A 17,935-nucleotide genomic window follows, 5' to 3' on the forward strand; every position below is an offset into this window, starting at 1 on the left:
AATCACGAAATCAAGATTCTGATAGTGTACAGGATGGTACAACCGCGGACTGGGATACGACCTTTGATAATTGGCTGATGAAGTAGCTGAAGCGCATAGCTCATGCGAGCTACTTCTAATACAACTTGACATAATGGAAGTGTTCCATTACACTGGGTATCTTGAAAAGAACTCTATCCAAACCAGCTGCCCCATGCGTATCGCTAAGTCGACTAAACGATCCTCCCGAAAAAAAGTCAAATGCATCAATATGCTTGCAAATCAAGTGGTATTACAACTCTGCTCAGGCACGAGTATCCTCCAGTATGGTACTCTCCACTGGACTGGCCCTGCGCTGGAATGGAGCACCCCGCCCAACATGGACACCACCTTTTCAACTCTTCTGCTAAAGTACTCGGCTCTCTCTTCCAACTCCTTTTCGCGCAACCATTCAACCGGCAAAAATACACCTGAATGTGGCAATTTGGCTGTAGCATTTAAGGCCTGATTGGGAAGGACAAACGTAATGTCCTCGAGACCTATGAACTTGCTCCTCATGTGCTCCCAGAATTGGAATAGTAGCGGGTCCTCCTCATTTCGCCGCCCGTTATTGAGCCAACGGGTTTTGAATAAATCCACATCAATAGCCAGCCTCTTGATTCTACCCAACTCCTTTCGGTCAATTAAAGAGGTTGCATTGTGGAAGTTTCCGAAGCTTTCCAGCAATCCTCGGCCAATGAAGTATTTCCGTCTGCTTGGCTCGGAGAAGTACAAGACATCAGTCGAATGATTGAACCAGATCTTTGGTTGAGTATAAATGAGATTTAAAGATAAAGCAAAGCCGTTCCTCCCTGTTGCATATGTGCGGCTTTCTCTGTTTACATGAAGTATCGCTGGTATCGGGCATGTCGAAGTACAACCATCCCAGTCACATTTATATGGCGACTGTGATATTGGAGAATAGGTGAGGGGTACCAGCCGTGGTGGTGGCAAACTCAATGCCCAAATCCGCAGACGTAACTCGGGAGGCAGGTTCTGAAAGCCATGGAAGGTGGTAGGCGCCTCGTCTGGTGTCCGGTGCGACGAACTATTTGCCCTCAGAATCTGTCTCGTCGTGGATTGGATGATTGATGCCAGGCGGACTTCCGAAATTCCCGGCACCCGGTAAAGCCCAGACGCTGTGAATAGGGATGCCGATGGAGGATCTGTCTTTAAAGACCGCAGCACCTCTGATGATATTGCTGAAGGACTTGAGATATATACAGGACACGGTATTGTCTCCGTTAACATATCAGTGACATCCATATAGACGAAAGCTATGATACAATCTTACAATCATCCAAATTCTAGTGCAACCACAGCTCTTTATCACTCAATTCCATCTCAACACCCAATTCCCAATCTCAGACCTAACATACGACGCATCCAAACCCATCTATAAAATCTCAAAATGTCACTTCATAGTCCACACGTCCACATAGCAGCCTCGTCCCTTGAACCAATAACCACACCGAACATGGCATCGCGAAAGACATGAGGCTCAACCCACACACGGTACCTCCGTGATCACTAATCCATCATTCTAGTGGTTTTCATGACTGAAACCTAAAATAGCATCCCCAACGACCAGATTCTTGGGATTTCGGGAAGTTCCTGACATCTTGTGGCGGGTTTGGTGGCGCTATCAAGGGGTATCGCGATAGATGGCCTCTTTAGGGGGTGTAGGCGAGGGGGGGATGTCTTGCATTTTCAGCTGTGCTGGAAATCTGTAGAGGGCTGGATGCGGGGTGGCATTTTTGGGATGTGATAGATTTGATCTGGGAACGGGTCTTGAGTCATGACATGGACGACTTCTATTACGTATTCAAAAGTTGCTGACAATTTGGCATTTGTAAGTATGGACTTCTTCGGTTGGAAGGTGTTGCTTTTTTGTTGGAATAGAAGAGCTGCTAGCTACACATTCCAGGAGCCGGCGATTAAACTCTCCACATAAACTAACCATCAGGATGCTTTTCTCCAAAATCCTGTCACTCCTGATACGGAATGTCCATGTGTGGTGCACCTGTTTAATAACAAATGAAATTCTAATACACCCCAACTCTTGTGGTAAAGTTTCTTCATCTATGGTACGCTTGATGAAAACCCACACAGCTGAATCGTCTAGATAGATAGCCTCCGATTCATTACTCGGTCCTAAGCGTTGATCTCTATACCAAAGACCATTAAAAAAATGGAAATCGAATAATTTTGTGAACACTACATGCTAGAACCACACAATCTTCACACTGGATTGTTTTGAATTGGCATGGTCATCATAATAGTGAACAAATTATAGCCAAAACTTGATATAACCTACATTAAATCAAACACATCTGTGTCTATGTTGGAGACTACTTTAAGTAAATCAGACACTCATAGAGTTGATTTGAGATGAGTTGAGAAGATTTGAAACTGAACATCCACTTTACCTTTTACAACTTTCTTCTTGAGCTGATCATAGATCAATCATATGGTGCTGAGTACATTGGAAAACTCCAATTAATTTCAAAAAAGAAAACAAGCAAGAAAAAAGAAAGATCCAACGATCTATGAAAGTATTAAACCTCCCAGCCCTACGCAAAAAAGAAAAACAAAAGAATGACCATTATAACTCCTACTCCCTGACGCGTAGCAGGTCCTCATCCTACATATAGTAGATGATCACAGGTACAATAGTCCCGGATTCCTGCTCTCTGACGTGTAGCAGGTGATCACAGTCCTATAAGTTCTGCTCGTAGACAGATACTCATGGCACTCTCATCATATTCATTTCGCCCGGGAGGGGCTATTCTTATTGGTGCAAAAAGTGTTTGATTCAGTATTTAAATAGGTCTTCTAGGGGTGGGCCGAGAGAGAGCCGGATAAGGAGGGTAGATGGGTGAATATGAATGTGGTGGAGTTGGGGGATGTGAGTGTAGGATATCAGGAGGTTCTGGGGTTATTTCATCGTCTGTGAGTCACATAAAGAGGTAGACTTTAATAAGTTCATTAAAAGATGTCTGGTGTATTAGGCTAAAATTTAGGGCGAGAGTATCAGAAATAAAGTACAATCAACGATTTAAAACTTCTAACAGTCTCTCGGCTCCAAATGGTTGAACATAGCTGAACCTCACCAACTTATTCCCATGTTGTGCAAGAGTTTTGAAATCAATACTGCGTCGCTTAGGCTGTTTTCCGCCCGCCCTAATAATGCCAAAAAAAAGTGTTGTGGTTTTCTCCATTTTTCTGAACGGTTTAAAACAGGTGAGTTGGTAAGTGATGGAGATGAAGTGTTTTGTTCTGGGCAAATAGCATGGAAATTATACAAACACGCTAGCTGTCCGATTCATGTATTTATCAAGTTATCCTATATATACATCCATAAGTGGATAAACAATAGCTCCTAAAAAAACCCAAGACTGAAACAAAGACATCATTTAGAAATACAATCCATCTCTACCACTGTATGAAGCATCAAAATCGTCAACAAATGGCCATTTAGCAGTCTTTTCATTCGCAGAAACATATTTCCCCTGTCTTTTTTGCAATGTCCCTAAAAAATCTCGAAGACACGTTTGTTTGCGAAAGAGACTGTCAAATCCTGCTACCTTTGGACTTCGTCGTTCTTTAAGTCTGTCAACACCCAAGCGTCAAAACGAAAAGTGCTCCTATTTCTTCCCACGGCAAAACTCATATACAAGTCAGCTCTGCAAAGTCTAGATAGTAAACATGCGCGAATTTAGAGGTCTATACGTGCGAATAATTTAGTTCTGTAAAACTTGTCTTCGTGAAATGAGGTGTCAGGCACTGGTTTTCTCATTTTTCTATTTTTCTGACGCATATTATTCACGCATCTCTAACAATCAAAGACAAGGGAGCGGCGAGAACATCCATAAAAGTAGATGAAGCTAATGCAAAGAGGTAAGACAAATCAAGTAAAGGATGATGTCAGACTTCAAATTTGACTTTTGTGAGTTGAGAATTTTGCAAAGAGATGGCAGGTTATTGGTTATAGTTACAAGAAGACAAGTAAGAATGAAGGACAAGATGAGTATATTTTGGGTCTTTCAGCTGCATGTTTATCAGGATGGATTTGGTTTCTTCGCTATGTCTGATCGCTTTGTCTGATAGGGCTGAATGGCAGAGAAGTAGGGGATTATTGAAAGAAATGAAATGACGATGTAAGTGATGATTATACAAACACGCGTCCACAAAAGAAAAAACATAAGCTTTTGAGTGAATTGAATTGCCCCCTCCTCCACATGAAAGAGCCTCAAGAAAGGGACTTTATTCTGTTAATTGTTTGCAACTACGAGGAGCATTGAGAACCTACATCAGTGTGCCTAGTCTAGTAGTCTGTACGTTCCCACCCAACTCAAGGAAAATACATCATGTTCTTTGTGAACGAAGAGCAATTCGTTTGCTCAACCATACTGAAAGAAACCCTCTCACCAACTATCCATATAAGCCCCCTCCCATCACGACCTAGTCCCTCAAACCTGACAAGCAACTACCAACCACTCACTGCGCCCATACCCATCACCAACCTCACCACAACAGCCAAAATGGACCAGCCCAAAATGAAGCAACCCCTCATTGCCCGCCCCAAGCCAGACCCACCCTCTGACATGCCCAGATAGACCAGCAGAGGCGGTGACCTCGTCGACTACACTACGGTCCGTCAACTAAACGACTATGCAAGCGACCATCTCAAAGCATGGGAAGATCATAAGTTTGGGGATGGTAAAAGTATGCGGAAAACACAACATGAGACGTTGGTTTGTGTATTGGAACAGTAAGTCACTCCCTTCTTGATCTTTATCTATTAACACGTTGGATAATAGTCTCCAACTATTCAACGCCCACGTCGGATCCTTTCCTCCAAAATGGGGAGATCCAAATCAACCCATCTATCTCCGGTCCAAAGACTTGATCGAGAAGTTGAAGGTGATTACGGCTGAAGAGGAGGAAAAGCAGAGAGCGAAGGAAGGGCAGTGGTTAATAAATAATGAAGAGGAAAAAAGGAAGACAGATGAGAAGATTGCTAAGGAATACCAGAAGAAACATCCTGAATGGGATGGCAAGGGGCCGGGGCCTGACTTTGATGAGCGGCCTCCTAATGCGCTGAGGCAGAGGTTCATGACTTATGATTGAGTTTTGAGAGAGAGAATGAAGGAGGTGCTTAGAGGATAGCTTGGATGGGGTTTTGTGGGAGGATAGAAAGAAGTTAGGGAGGTCTGATATTGCTCGCTAAAGAGAGGGAAGCATATGAGCTGGGGAAGAATGCTATTCTTGGACGAAATAAAGCAAGAACGACAATGCAACCAAGAAAGCATAAGAGAAACTCCTGCACTCTCCCTTTTTTCTATTTCCTGCTCCTCATCCTTTCAACTCCGCGTCTAGTAGCTGGGGCATGTCACCTGACGCATGATTTCAGCCCTCTCATCTCGCAATAAGAAAGCACAAAGCCACATCCAAATATAGAATGGGCTGATACAACCAAGAGATGGATTGTACGACTATGAAGCCGTATGAAGGACTTGCCCTTTTCTTTTGATACTCGAAACGAATTTTCTGCGTGATTTCTCAGCTGCGAAAGATTGGAACCAAACATCAGTACCGAATAGCATCAGAGTTCTCCAGCCAGGATTCATTATTGATTTAAACCGTTGACACTTGCCGGTCTGAGCACGGAGCCCTCCTTGACCTTTGAGGCCGTTGATAGAAATCCGGAGGGATTTCGTTTCAGAGCTCGAAGCGAGCCCGACTGTCTGTTCGGAGCAGGGGAGCGAAGGTTCTTCGGAAATTTTCATCTGAAAACGCTGAACGCTGGAACGCACATCCATACAGATCTCGATCTCATGGTTTCTTCGATGTGATAGCAACCATGAGGCATAAGAGATTGCAACTTGAGAGAGTATTGCGATGTCTACGCATCATGGAGGATTCGGTTGTGCTTTCTTTCTTTTCTCGTGAGGGCTGAACCGACGATCATACGATTTCTGGACTTACTACTGTACAATCCCTTGCGTGCTTGAGAATATTGAATAGCTAAGGCACGATGCACGTAAGCTGGCCCGCATTTCCTGACATTTCGTCATAGATATATGTGCTTGCCGTGCCTTCGTAAAAACCTTCGGTTCGGAAATGAACACTGCTGTAGGTCCGGAAAGTATGAACTTGCCGTGGCATACTCTGGCATCTAGACGCACCGGTATAATTTACCTGTGAGTAGTGAAATGATCCTAAGTTGGCAGATCCACCTCCAGGTCGTTGGTGTCTTGCAAGCGTTCTTTGCCAATTGCAGTGGTGGATCTTCAATTTGACAGTCGTTCAGAGTCAAATAGATTAGGTGGGGGAGTTCATGAACGGACGATGACAGCCTGCCGCTGAAGCCGAACGTGCACTTGATTTTCTGACGACTGATCATAAACCCTCTGTTCCGAACGTCGCAGATGATCTTGCTTGTGTAGATTCGCGATATCGCTTTTCTTATTGTACTTGCGGTGTTTTACCATGTTTCGAATTCATGAGGGACAGATGGCCACAGTGCTTTTCGTGGTAGAATCTGGTGACAAGCTACCCGGCCGCAGCGGGGTAACTTTACGCTGGACGGCGCGGCTTGACCATCCAGGAACCAGAATCTGGGTGGTGTTTTGTACCTTCGCAACCCCCATGTGGGCACTGGGTAATTTCCAGGTACAGGCTTTCGCCATCCAGTCACAGCACTATGGCCACCGCAAGGATAGACACTGATCGCCCGGAGCTTGATCCCTCCTGCACGGACTGGAAAGCCCGTTCAAGATACGCACCACAGCGAATAAACGGCCAGCATCGTCCTCTTCGTCCATCAAAAAAGCTGGAGACTCCTCCGCCTCTAACCATCAATGGCCCAAGGCTGACCAAGCTGCGCTCTCAGCGAATGAGGAGCTATAGCAAGAATGCAAGACCAATATTTGAAAAGCAGATGCAGGGAATGGAAAGGTTAGACAGTCCAACGGAGCTTTCAGAGGGAAAAGCGACCCATCATAACAAAACACCCACTAAAAACAATAACAATAACATAAACAGAGTTTGTAGCAATGAAATAGTGAGCTTCTGCAGCTTCCAATCTGCTTTTTGAAATGATTTCCGAATTTGCAATCTCCCAACAAGTTGATTCCTGTCTTCTGTTCTTCGAGTTCTCTCGTCGTTGATTCCCTTCGCCATCGTTCCACGTCTTGTGTTTCGAAAGCTTTTATTCAACAGCCCGAGCCTGGTGCATGCAACCAGAAATCAGATATTCAGAACCACCTACACCACCTGTCAGCGCTCGAATCCGCTGCAGCTTTTCTTCAGCGCCAATTGGACTGTTACTTTGCTCGTCAAACCCATCCGGCTACCTACTCGTACCTCTCTCGCGACTGCAGCAGCAGCTGTTGAACCACAAGCATTTGAAAGCAGTCACGCAGCAAACCGACAGGACCAGCATTCCGAAAAAGCACTTGCGGGCGCCTTGCCGTTACTGTTGCATGCGCGATTGGCCTCATCCGCCGCAATTAATCTTAAGTCGTGCAGATATACCTGCCCTACCAAGGAAGTATCAGACCCCGCGTCGTTTTTGGACCGAGCCGAGTTGGCATGCTGAGCCAGTAAGAGAAATTGTGAGGAAACGCGACTTCGACGCGCCGCAAACAAAATATCAACAAAACCTCTCCGCCGTCTTTCTTCATCGACAATTACTTCTCGTGCCGTCGAGAGTATATCGTTCTGTTCGTCAGTTTTGTTCTCGTGAAGGGAGGTCGACAAGTCGAGGCCTAGTCGCTTTTCCGAACGGCAACTAGGATTGTCTCGATTGGATTTGGTGGGGTCCTGATATAAACAAGGCGCAAGCTATTGCACAGTCAAGACAGACGAATTCCACAGAACCAGGAAATTCTATCAAGGCTCGGAAACCTGAGAAGAAGTGCTTTAAAAGTCGAATCGAGCTATTCCCCAGACCTACAATCCAGAAATATATGTTCTTTTGAAGCATTTATATTTTGTCACACCCACCCGCCACGAGTTCTTACCGTAAGACTGCACTCAGCCGGTTGAATCCATGTCTACGGAACCAAACAACCACGCCTCATCATAACACCAATAACTGCAGCCGTCCAGAAGATTCCGGGCAGACAGCTTACTGGCGTACAAAAGATCATATTCCGGAAGGTGTGCTTTGGGAGGAAAGCTGTGAGACCACTATATTGTGGGACGGTTGTTACAAGACACTGCATACATCATCACTCGGTAACAGCAGTGGCACCTCAAGAGATTGAAGAACCTGGAAGGTCCTAAAGGCAAGATTCTTGTCAGCAAACACATTTCGATATTGTGTTTTCGATAATCCAAGTCGCCACTGCTTCCACCACTCGTTTGGATAGCAACAAGGCCACTGCCGAAAGTCGATCAGCCAAAAACAAACACTTGAGTTTCCATATCAAGTTGGTTCTACAAGTCAATCGGTTCGTCAAAAATCTGAACGCCATACATATAGCAAGATGAGACGGTCCCAAGGACTGTCTCTCGCTCTGGGAGGACTGGCCGTATCAAGCAGCGGTGCCATGCTTACTTTCGATATCATATTTGCCGCAACTCTGCCACACACAGCTCCCCTAACCACGTCAAGAATTGCTGCAATTGTAGCATCTTCGCTCTCTGGATTCGATGTCGCCGTACTATTATTACTGATAGGTCGACAAATTCGATATCGCAATGGTGGCCATATTCAGGACTTTGGTCATGGACGACGACACACATACATTGTTGCTGGGATTGCTGGCACTGTTGCCGTCCTCTCCGCGGTTGCATCTGCTATTTTGTTTGCGACAACGAAAATCCAAATCGCCAACATGTCTCCGATGTCAGTAATCTCCTCGCAAAACCTCGTCACTGGAGGCTTCATTATCTGGGCTGCCTTCCTGTTATTCCAAGCAATTTTTGTGATATCCATAATCATTGTCCAGAAAAGAGGTTGTGAACAACTGACCCAACCCTTTGGGGACGAACCGGATAGAGAGGCTTTCCCTGAGATGGAAGAAGCAAACAATGCCGAGAAGCGCGCTCTGGAAAACGACAATGCTCATCGAGGAGACTCCTCCATAGAGTTTAGAACACCCCCTTCATCCAGCGGTCGATCCCGCGCTGGCTCTGACAACATTTCGTCACTGCGGTCCTCATTATCTCAAGTTGTGCGGCCTATCTCGTCAAAGACTAAACTCATTCAGACAAGCCACAAATCACCCCATCGCCCAACATCAACTTCGTCTAGTCAACGGGGAACTTCTATGGATGATGGATTCGACTCGTGGGACACTTCAACGGTCGATGCGCATTCGAGACACGCAGTTGAGTCGGTTTCTCCAGTTGGTCAGCAAAGATTTTTAGAGACGATCCCAGCTAGTCCGACAGGAAGTAGAAGTCCAAGTCCGGGTTTTCCACTGGACTTAGTTCCACCCAAGACTCGTACAAGGAGTTGTAGTAACAGTCCTGCCAATACTCCGGCTACCAGCCCCAAAGATCGCGAACGATTTCAGAAATCTCGGACAGTGAGTCCCACCGAGAGTATGAATGAAGCACACATCCATCCTTTATTCCGAACCGTGTCGCCGACACCACCACCTTCGGCAACTCCCAGTACTATCATAACAGCTGCGCCCAATGCTGGCCAGCTGATTGCGGATCGACAAAGTATTCGATCTATCCACCGTATGCGAAGTGGCAGTCTTCCTTCGAGTCCTTTAGGACACAGCCCAAGCCTCGATAGTATTCGTTGCACGATGGAAAAAGAGGAGCTTGAGCGGTTCGAACCTGGTGGAGAGCGGACTCTGACCCCTCCAATTCCGGATTTCGTCTTGAATGGCGGTCCACGAAACAGCCTCGCTGGATATAATTCCAGGAAGAGATCTTTAGTCGGAATAAACAAGATGGGAGAGGTTCGAGAATCATAGACGGAGTCTCTAGAGTGGGACGTATGGCTCAGCGCCGAAACGAATTTCTTTCTTGTCGGTAACGTGTAACATGTCAGATACCAATTGATATTAGCGAGGCGTTTTGCGTATCAGATATACCTTATTAGTAACTAAAACGAATAGAAATGTAATTTACTGAAACAATGACTAGAAACTTAGCTATGAGGTTGTGATCCATTTTGTTTGGGGTAGAGCTTAGCGATGTAACAAGAGTACCTACTGTCAGCTACAGATTCGTCTCATATACGCTTTTCGGGAAATCGTATTCCATTGTGGGCGCCCAGAAAAAAGCATTGAATAATTCAAGAAGAAGGGAAAGACGAGGCTGATAAGGCTGACAAACCCCGCACTTTGTTGGTTGGAAAAGAAAGAGTCGGCGACGAATCCTATTATCCTGGTTTGAATTATCAAAGAATCGGTTTACAAGGAACCTGACACAACTCCCTAAGATCCAGGAGTGCTTTAAGATTGAGTAAAATGCTATTATAGCTTTGTAGCGGACTGAGATGTATGTATGTGAATTAGGTCGTCAGAAGCTGAGGTGAAGAGACAGAAAGAGCAGCACCGAGCGTTCGTGGCCATTGCAGCCTGCCTCGCAGAAAGCGCTAAAGTGGAGCTCGGGCCGCCTTGACGTTGTCGAAAGTCCGCCTCTTCGATCAATGTCGAATTCAACCATCTCCACAACACACACTCCCACTACTTGATTCCGTTACCTCAATATCTCTTGAACACGATATAACAGTACACCCTCTCTGCAGTATCAAGCTGCTCCCACCGCCGATATGAAGTTAACTTTCAAGGTACATTGCCCCGATCCAGCTTCAAGCTGTCACCACCCCACCTGCGCTGACTGCCTGCTAATTTTCTTGTAATAGGATCTCAAACAACAGAAGTTTGTCATCGAAGCAGAACCATCTGAGTTGGTATGTCGAGCGTAAACCACAATGCCGAGCACATTACCTTGGCTGGACTTTCCACATCACCATCAACATCACTACCGCGCCACGAACCCAGCTAACAACAAAACCACAGATTTCGGACGTGAAGGAGAAAATCTCAAAAGAGAAGGGATGGGAAGCCTCATTGCAAAAGCTTATCTACTCTGGTATGCCCATAACCTCATGATATCTATGGTCGTGTGCGCAAACGTGGGGCTTACAAAACTCAAGGCAAGATTCTGCAAGATGCCAACACAGTCGAGTCTTATAAAATCGAGGAGAAGGGATTCATAGTCTGTATGATCCAAAAGGTGACTATTTCTTTAGTTCTAGGAACCGTATACTAACGCGTTCCCTTAGCCCAAGGCTGTTCCCGCAGCATCTGCGTCTACCTCGACCCCTGCGAAACCCCCAGCGACTCCTGCCCCAGCTGTTGCTTCAACGCCAGCGCCTCCAGCAGCTCCAATCGCGCAGACTGGTTCTTCAGCTTCAGGTGATGTGCCGGCAACTCCTACGCCAGCTGGAACTGGAGCATCGGCTCCATCTGGTAACTCGTCCGGCTTGGCTATGGGTGCAGAGAGAGCCGCCCAAATTGCAGAAATGGAAAGCATGGGTTTCGAGAGATCACAAATTGATTTGGCTATGCGGGCAGCTTTTTTCAATTCCGAACGCGCCATCGAATATCTCTTGACCGTAGGTGAAGCCTTTTAGACATTCCGTGGACCTAATTAACATCACACCAAGGGTATCCCCGAAAATCTACAGCAAGAACAGAGAGCTCCTCCAGCGGCCGACGCTTCCGCCGATACATCAGACGCCCCACCCGCGGCAGAGGATCAAGCTGCAGCAGGCGTGCCAGATGATCTTTTCGAACGTGCCCGGCTTGGAGCAGCGGCTGGTGGTGGTGGCGGTGGGAGTCCGTTTGGTTCTATGGGCGCTGGTGGTGCGGCTGGTGCGGGCGCGGCCCCTGGTGGATTAGGGAACCTCGATTTTCTACGAAACAATGCCCAATTTCAACAGTTACGGCAGGTCGTTCAGCAAAACCCACAGATGCTTGAGCCCATTCTTCAACAAGTTGGTGCTGGTAATCCACAACTGGCGGCTTTGATTGGTCAGCACCCTGAACAATTTCTCCAATTGTTGAGCGAGGACGGTGATAATGACGCGCCATTGCCTCCTGGAGCCCAAGCTACTCAGATCAGTGTCACTGAGCCAGAACGAGCGGCCATTGAACGTGTAAGTAGCCCTGATATTACCTTTGGTTGGTTTTGACGCTAAATTGTGACTAGTTGTGTCTTCTTGGCTTCCCTCGTGACCAAGCTATCCAAGCTTACTTCGCATGCGACAAGAACGAGGAGCTGGCGGCAAACTTCCTTTTTGATCAACCAGATGACGAGATGGAGTGAATGACTTTCATCTCTGTTTATTCTTTTCACCAGCAACGATCTTAATAGGCCGAGCAATTCCCAGTATGTTGCCACTTATACCTTGTGCATAACTATTTTCCAGGCATGGCAATGCCTCTCGACACTAGTGGTAGGTATTGTGATATCAGCCATTGTATTTCCTACAGGGAAATGGTGGCGTGGGCACGGCGTCTTGGGTGGGGATGGATGCCGGCTGATACATATGATATCTGAGCCTGGATATCTTGCAAGCGAGTCAGCGTGTCCGTTAATACACGAAATAAATCTTGATACCTTTATACTTCTCGAATTTTTTTGATACTGGCGGTCCTTGATTAACGTTATGCATCTGCTGTTGTCTGGCATTGTCTTGCTCCCCAACTGCCCATGGCTTGGGGTCCGCTTGTTGTTCACTGGCTGTCCACATGAAATCTTTGCATTCCTAGATGCAACGCTTTTCTACTTAATGGACTGTTGTCGCGCATACGGCTCTCTAGTCGTCCAGTATCCATCCATATTAGATGAATATCAACAATATTAGATGCATCACCAAGACTTCGCTGTCAAAAACAATTACTGACGTCCGTAAATAGTCAAGCCATTCACGTTCATCTCGTATCTATGTTGTATCATCAAGCATCTTCCAAGTACAGCCGTATATTTATTTCTACGTGTATATTAAGAATTGTGACAGATTTTGCCCTCAGTTGTTAAGGTGATTCGGGAATCCGATTGTATCAAAGATAGGAACGAGAATCAGATATCCAGGTTTCGTAGTAGCGACCATCGGAGATTTTTCATCGGTCATTGTACTGGCCACAAGTCACAGAGCAGGATATGAGCTGTAAGACATCGTAAGGGAACGAAAGGATAAATACGACACTCTATTATATATTGTATCTATGTGGTGTGCGTGCTGATATTCAGCTGAAGCTCGCTGAATTGGAGATGTGGCTTATTGAAACTTGGGTGCGCGGTTGTCCATTTTTTAATCGGGTGGTTGGTTATCAACAACAATACCAATTGATAGCGGATCTGCGTTGATTTTCGGTGGATTCAAGAGTGAATAATAATTCTCACCGAGACGCATTTTCTATACTATATATATAACCAGGCCTATCCAATAAACTCGAGACAGTTGCAGGTTCAAGTTATAGATGGTCACGTGTGGGTAATTTTACTCGGTCTCTCAGCACAGTCATCAAAGTCCGCAGCAAACACACTGCAAACACCTACGGTTTGTGTCCTGTCTGCTCCTCTACTCTTAATCTATTCAATCCCAAAGAAATCTCCATTCCTCAGACGTTTTACCAACCAACATATCCTTCCAAGTTGAGGGCAAGTCGATAGTCGTCGCCAGGGAATCCTCGGCCCCATCGAGACGTCGGCCAATCACGGTCGCTTATTCTCACGCCCATGCGACATAGAACTCTGGCGTCTCATCAATGCTTTTCTCTTGTTATTGTCGACTTTTCTACCAACGGCCCCAAGATCAATTCGCCAGCAGCCAGAGGGCTGTAAATATCTTGGGATGAACAATTCAGGATTGAGCTTTTGACATCAATATCAACATTCGGCTTCCCGGCTTGGTTGCGTTAGCTATTTCTTCCGCCCTCCGTATCACACGCTTTTTAAACACCTAACCATACTTGTGTTGGCCTGCAAAACCATCACATTCACGACTACAACCACCTTGTCAAAGGGGTTCATCATATCTATAGAACTCTATAAATGGTACCGACACTTCTAACCATCTGAAGAGACCATCAGTTGGGTTAGTATTACATTGCCGTCATGGCCCCAGTTCGCCGGAGTCGTCACGAGACGACTTCAGCTGGTTCAATTTCTCAAGCAAAGGGCGAGACTAAATCAATCACGTACGGAACTCGTTCAAAGCGAAAAGTTTCTGACATGAGTTCCACAACCTCTTCGCCTGTTGGAAAGCAGACTTCTACAAATTCGTCACAAAGCGCTGATACCGAGGAGGCTGAATTCACCGCGCCGCCTGCCAAGAAGATTCGAAAATTGTCAGAGTCGCCGCCCAAAACACCAGAAGAAGACGATACTGAAGATGATGATATTGAAGAAGAAGCAAATGAAGATGAAAATGAGAATCAAAATGAAAATGAAAATGAAAATCACGACGATGACGACGAGGCCGATGGAACAACTGGTAATGATTCTTCGGATGAAAATAATCATCGTAACGGGGTTGGTAGGAAACTCGGACCATTGCCTGACATGTCAGTGTGGGAGGAAGGAATGAAGTTTATGTTAAATAGGCCTTTCGAGTACAAGGTCGAGGGACCAGAGGAAGACATTAGTCAATCTCTTGCCGTTTCAGCTGCAAGAGGCTCGTCCACTCGAGGACGAGGACGCGGGCGTGGGCGAGGTAGAGGTGGAAGAGGAGGTCGAGGAGGCTCTGGTATTGGATCAAGAGGAACTCCTGCTCCAGATGCATCTCCGTCAGCTCCAAAAGCTGTAAGAGGTCGTGGTGGCCATCGCGTCAAGAAATCTGATAACGCCCGGATCCAGGCATTGTACCACCGTCGAGCAGCACTTAAGCATCAGTATAAGCAAGTCGCTTCGATACAGAAAGTTGCCCTGTTGGCTGTTGCAGAGAAATCTTTGGATCTTATTAAAGGCGATCCACAATATCACAAGAGTCTTGCGGAATACACTGAGACGACACAAGCATTGGACGAAGCTTATCAAAAACGGATTGATAAGCTTGCTTCTGAATTCGAGGAGCGCAGGGCTTTTTTAAAGCGACAACTAAAGCAAAGGGAAGAGTATACTCACTTGAAGCATTCAGTAAGTCTAGCTTCAACTTTTGCACTCGCCATGGCTAATTTATTTTCCCAGGCTGATATCGCTGAGATTGAAGAACTCACCGAGGTCAAGATCAAACAACAAGTAATTCATGTTTATCGTCAGTGGTCTTCAAACAGTACATTGGAGAATACGCCGTTATTCAAAAACGTAAGATCCACCTATTCGCTCCTAGACTTTACTAATACCACGTAGCCCGACTTTAAGGTAGTGAGAATTATCTCTCCGCCAGCAACAACAGTTCACTCAATTGCAACGCCATACAACCATGTAAGTGTTTTCTTTTCGGTTGAGCTTGAATGCTCGCTAAATTTCCTTAGATGCTTGCGGATTGGCAGGATCCCGACAAGCTTGAACAGCACCCTGCAGATTTTTGGTCTAGTATGACGCCCGATCAGAAAGCTACATGGCAACGACGAATGCAAAAGGCTAGCGGTGACAAAGGAAGACGCATCAAAAATAGTAAAGGGAGCGCGCTATATCAACCCCAAGCTGCTGTTAGCGACACCCCAGACCTCCCAGCCCTTCTTGGAGCAGGTCTTTTATCAAGTACCGCCACGCCTCTTGAGGTCTCAGGAGAAGACACGGAGACCGACACAACGGAATCGCCAGGTGAAGAGCAGCCGACAGATCAACATGGTGTTAAGGTTCCCAAAAAACCCACTCCACGTAACGGAGAAGCCCCACAGAATAGAATCGTGGCAGACTCGCCTGTCGTTTTCGACCAAGACGAGATTGGTATCCGAAAACACCATGTTAGGAAAAACAATCGCAATGAGCAGCAGTATCTTGGAATGGATCCCGATCCTAATCCGAAAAAGGTGCATTACGATCAAGTTGCGAGAAGTCACAACTCTGCACGTAACAAAAAGGAAGACCTCGATCAAGAGCTGGTCCGTGTGTTCAAAGTTCATCCAACATACGGTCTTCCTTTACCATCATCTGAAAACCCTACGTACGATGAGTGCGAAAACCCTCCTTTCCAGCCTTCCAGTGACTGGACCAAGCCTCTTGAGCCAACCAACCCATTGATCTTCATCGAGGATAATCCAAGGACCCGGAAGCTTCTCGACGAAGACAAGAAGGTGTTTTTAACGTCGAGAAGTGAGTGGATAATGCGGATACTTAGTGAGTGGGAAGAGCTGCAACCCAAGTTCAAAATGACCTCGGCCCTTGAACAGATGGACGTCTTAGAGCGGCCACCACGGCCACCCACCCCGGAACCTGAGGAAGTAAAAGAAGAAGTTCCTCAAGAGATCAGGCCCGATCTTCTAGAGGCTGTTAACGAAGCGGAAAGACACAGACTGGAAGCTATCATTAAAGCAGCAACTACCCCAGCGCCAATCCTCACACCTTCGAGCCAGACTAGGTACGATCCGGTTCGCGACATCAGCTATACTCCTACCTACCAAACTCCATATCAACCAATGGCACCCATTGTAAGGCCACCGCCGCCACCGCCTGTTTCGAACTTTCTCTACCAACCTGGGGGACTTGCTGTCTTAACAACTGCTATTGATTATCGAGAGAGTATGCCTCCACCACTAACACCTCGATCGCATGGAATGGGTCGAAACCCTTGGGCAGGGCAACCTCCTCTTCCTCCACATCCTCAAGCTATGCCGCTTCAGCATCCTCAGGCTATGCCTCCTCAACATCCTCAACACCCTCCACCTCCTCCACCTCCTCCACCATCACATCGATCGGCTACAGGACCAGGAACCTACGTGCTTTATCCCGCACCTCCTCCTCAGCAATCACCGTATACTTCACCACGAGTAATGCCAGGTCCTCCAGGTCCAGGCCCTCTTATGCATGGTCATCCTATTGTCCCTCCTCCCATGGGACCATTTCCACCTGCTCCAAATACTGGACCGGGAGCGGGAGCATTCCGGGAGCTCAGACCAGCTCCTCCCCAAAACCGAAGTGTTCTACCCTCCGCGCCAGGTCAACAGCAACAACGAAGCTGGTATCCAAACCCTCCTTATTCATGAACCTAGTACAGCCCTGAGGTTGTTCTATAATCATTCATACAGAAGCTGAAATATGAAAGGTGTTGGGGCATATTTCTATCTGCCCATTTCCATTGCTTGGGATGTACTCATAGCGCGGCGCATGGAATTGTGCACTACGGCGTCAGTTTTCTTGGAACATTGAGGGTGCCACACAAACAGTATACAGCGTGTGCGGCATGGCATATAGCATTTACCTAGGTGCTACGGCATCAGGCTGGCGTTAGGTAATGAAGCGTAACTTTGGATCTCACTCCCCATAGAACACAATCAGTGAACATTGGACATAATCCAAGCTGGAGGTCTTCTATGGAGTGCCACATTAGATAGGGTAACTCATCATTTTGTATTCTACAAAGCTCGAAATCCATAACCATAATTTCACACCAATAAAAGATCTACAATGCTTCTTGCTTAGTGAACAGACAACGCCACAGACGGGTATGCGTCGCTCATTATAACCCGTTCCTGCTCGTCAAACACCGTCAAGACGGTTGATAAAGTGGGAGTCCGACCACGACCTTCCATCAACGGCTTATCAATGCAGTCATGAATCCTAATGAAACACCCAAAATTGGGAATTGTAACTCTGAAATGCTGCTTCGCCTAATTGGACCCCTATAGAGACCAGTTATACAAAACTCGACTCATCATGAATGATATTCGTCTGCGCCACCGTGAAATGGCAATCGAGTCACAGCGGTAGAAGTTCTGAACGCCACCCCTGTCTAGCGTCATCGACCCCTCGCTTCTTAAAGGAC

The 17,935-nt window shown here is 46.5% G+C and overlaps 5 protein-coding genes across 5 annotated transcripts; 4 read left to right on the top strand and 1 right to left on the bottom strand.

The window, feature by feature from the left end:
- Nucleotides 1-261: 261 nt before the first annotated feature.
- Nucleotides 262-1,284, bottom strand: GLAREA_11143 (uncharacterized protein; the record flags this gene model as incomplete). Its single annotated transcript, XM_008079332.1, has 1 exon — nucleotides 262-1,284. The coding sequence occupies one exon, from the start codon at nucleotides 1,282-1,284 to the stop codon at nucleotides 262-264; it is 1,023 nt and encodes a 340-aa protein (XP_008077523.1).
- Nucleotides 1,285-4,388: 3,104 nt separating this feature from the next.
- GLAREA_11144 (uncharacterized protein) lies at nucleotides 4,389-5,151 on the top strand (the record flags this gene model as incomplete). The annotated part of the gene is made up of 3 exons (XM_008079333.1): nucleotides 4,389-4,415; nucleotides 4,638-4,792; nucleotides 4,842-5,151. The coding sequence occupies 3 exons, from the start codon at nucleotides 4,389-4,391 to the stop codon at nucleotides 5,149-5,151; spliced, it is 492 nt and encodes a 163-aa protein (XP_008077524.1).
- Nucleotides 5,152-8,516: 3,365 nt separating this feature from the next.
- GLAREA_11145 (uncharacterized protein) lies at nucleotides 8,517-9,965 on the top strand (the record flags this gene model as incomplete). The annotated part of the gene is made up of 1 exon (XM_008079334.1): nucleotides 8,517-9,965. The coding sequence occupies one exon, from the start codon at nucleotides 8,517-8,519 to the stop codon at nucleotides 9,963-9,965; it is 1,449 nt and encodes a 482-aa protein (XP_008077525.1).
- Nucleotides 9,966-10,768: 803 nt separating this feature from the next.
- GLAREA_11146 (Ubiquitin-like protein) lies at nucleotides 10,769-12,330 on the top strand (the record flags this gene model as incomplete). Its single annotated transcript, XM_008079335.1, has 7 exons — nucleotides 10,769-10,786; nucleotides 10,862-10,909; nucleotides 11,019-11,091; nucleotides 11,156-11,235; nucleotides 11,285-11,617; nucleotides 11,669-12,160; nucleotides 12,214-12,330. 7 exons carry the CDS (start codon nucleotides 10,769-10,771, stop codon nucleotides 12,328-12,330), a joined length of 1,161 nt encoding a protein of 386 aa, XP_008077526.1.
- A 1,794-nt stretch (nucleotides 12,331-14,124) lies between these two features.
- Nucleotides 14,125-17,156, top strand: GLAREA_11147 (uncharacterized protein; the record flags this gene model as incomplete). The annotated part of the gene is made up of 4 exons (XM_008079336.1): nucleotides 14,125-15,144; nucleotides 15,196-15,312; nucleotides 15,358-15,432; nucleotides 15,483-17,156. 4 exons carry the CDS (start codon nucleotides 14,125-14,127, stop codon nucleotides 17,154-17,156), a joined length of 2,886 nt encoding a protein of 961 aa, XP_008077527.1.
- Between the last annotated feature and the right edge of the window lie 779 nt (nucleotides 17,157-17,935).

This window comes from Glarea lozoyensis, assembly GCF_000409485.1.
Source record: "Glarea lozoyensis ATCC 20868 chromosome Unknown GLAREA11, whole genome shotgun sequence".
Lineage (NCBI taxonomy): Eukaryota > Fungi > Ascomycota > Leotiomycetes > Helotiales > Helotiaceae > Glarea > Glarea lozoyensis.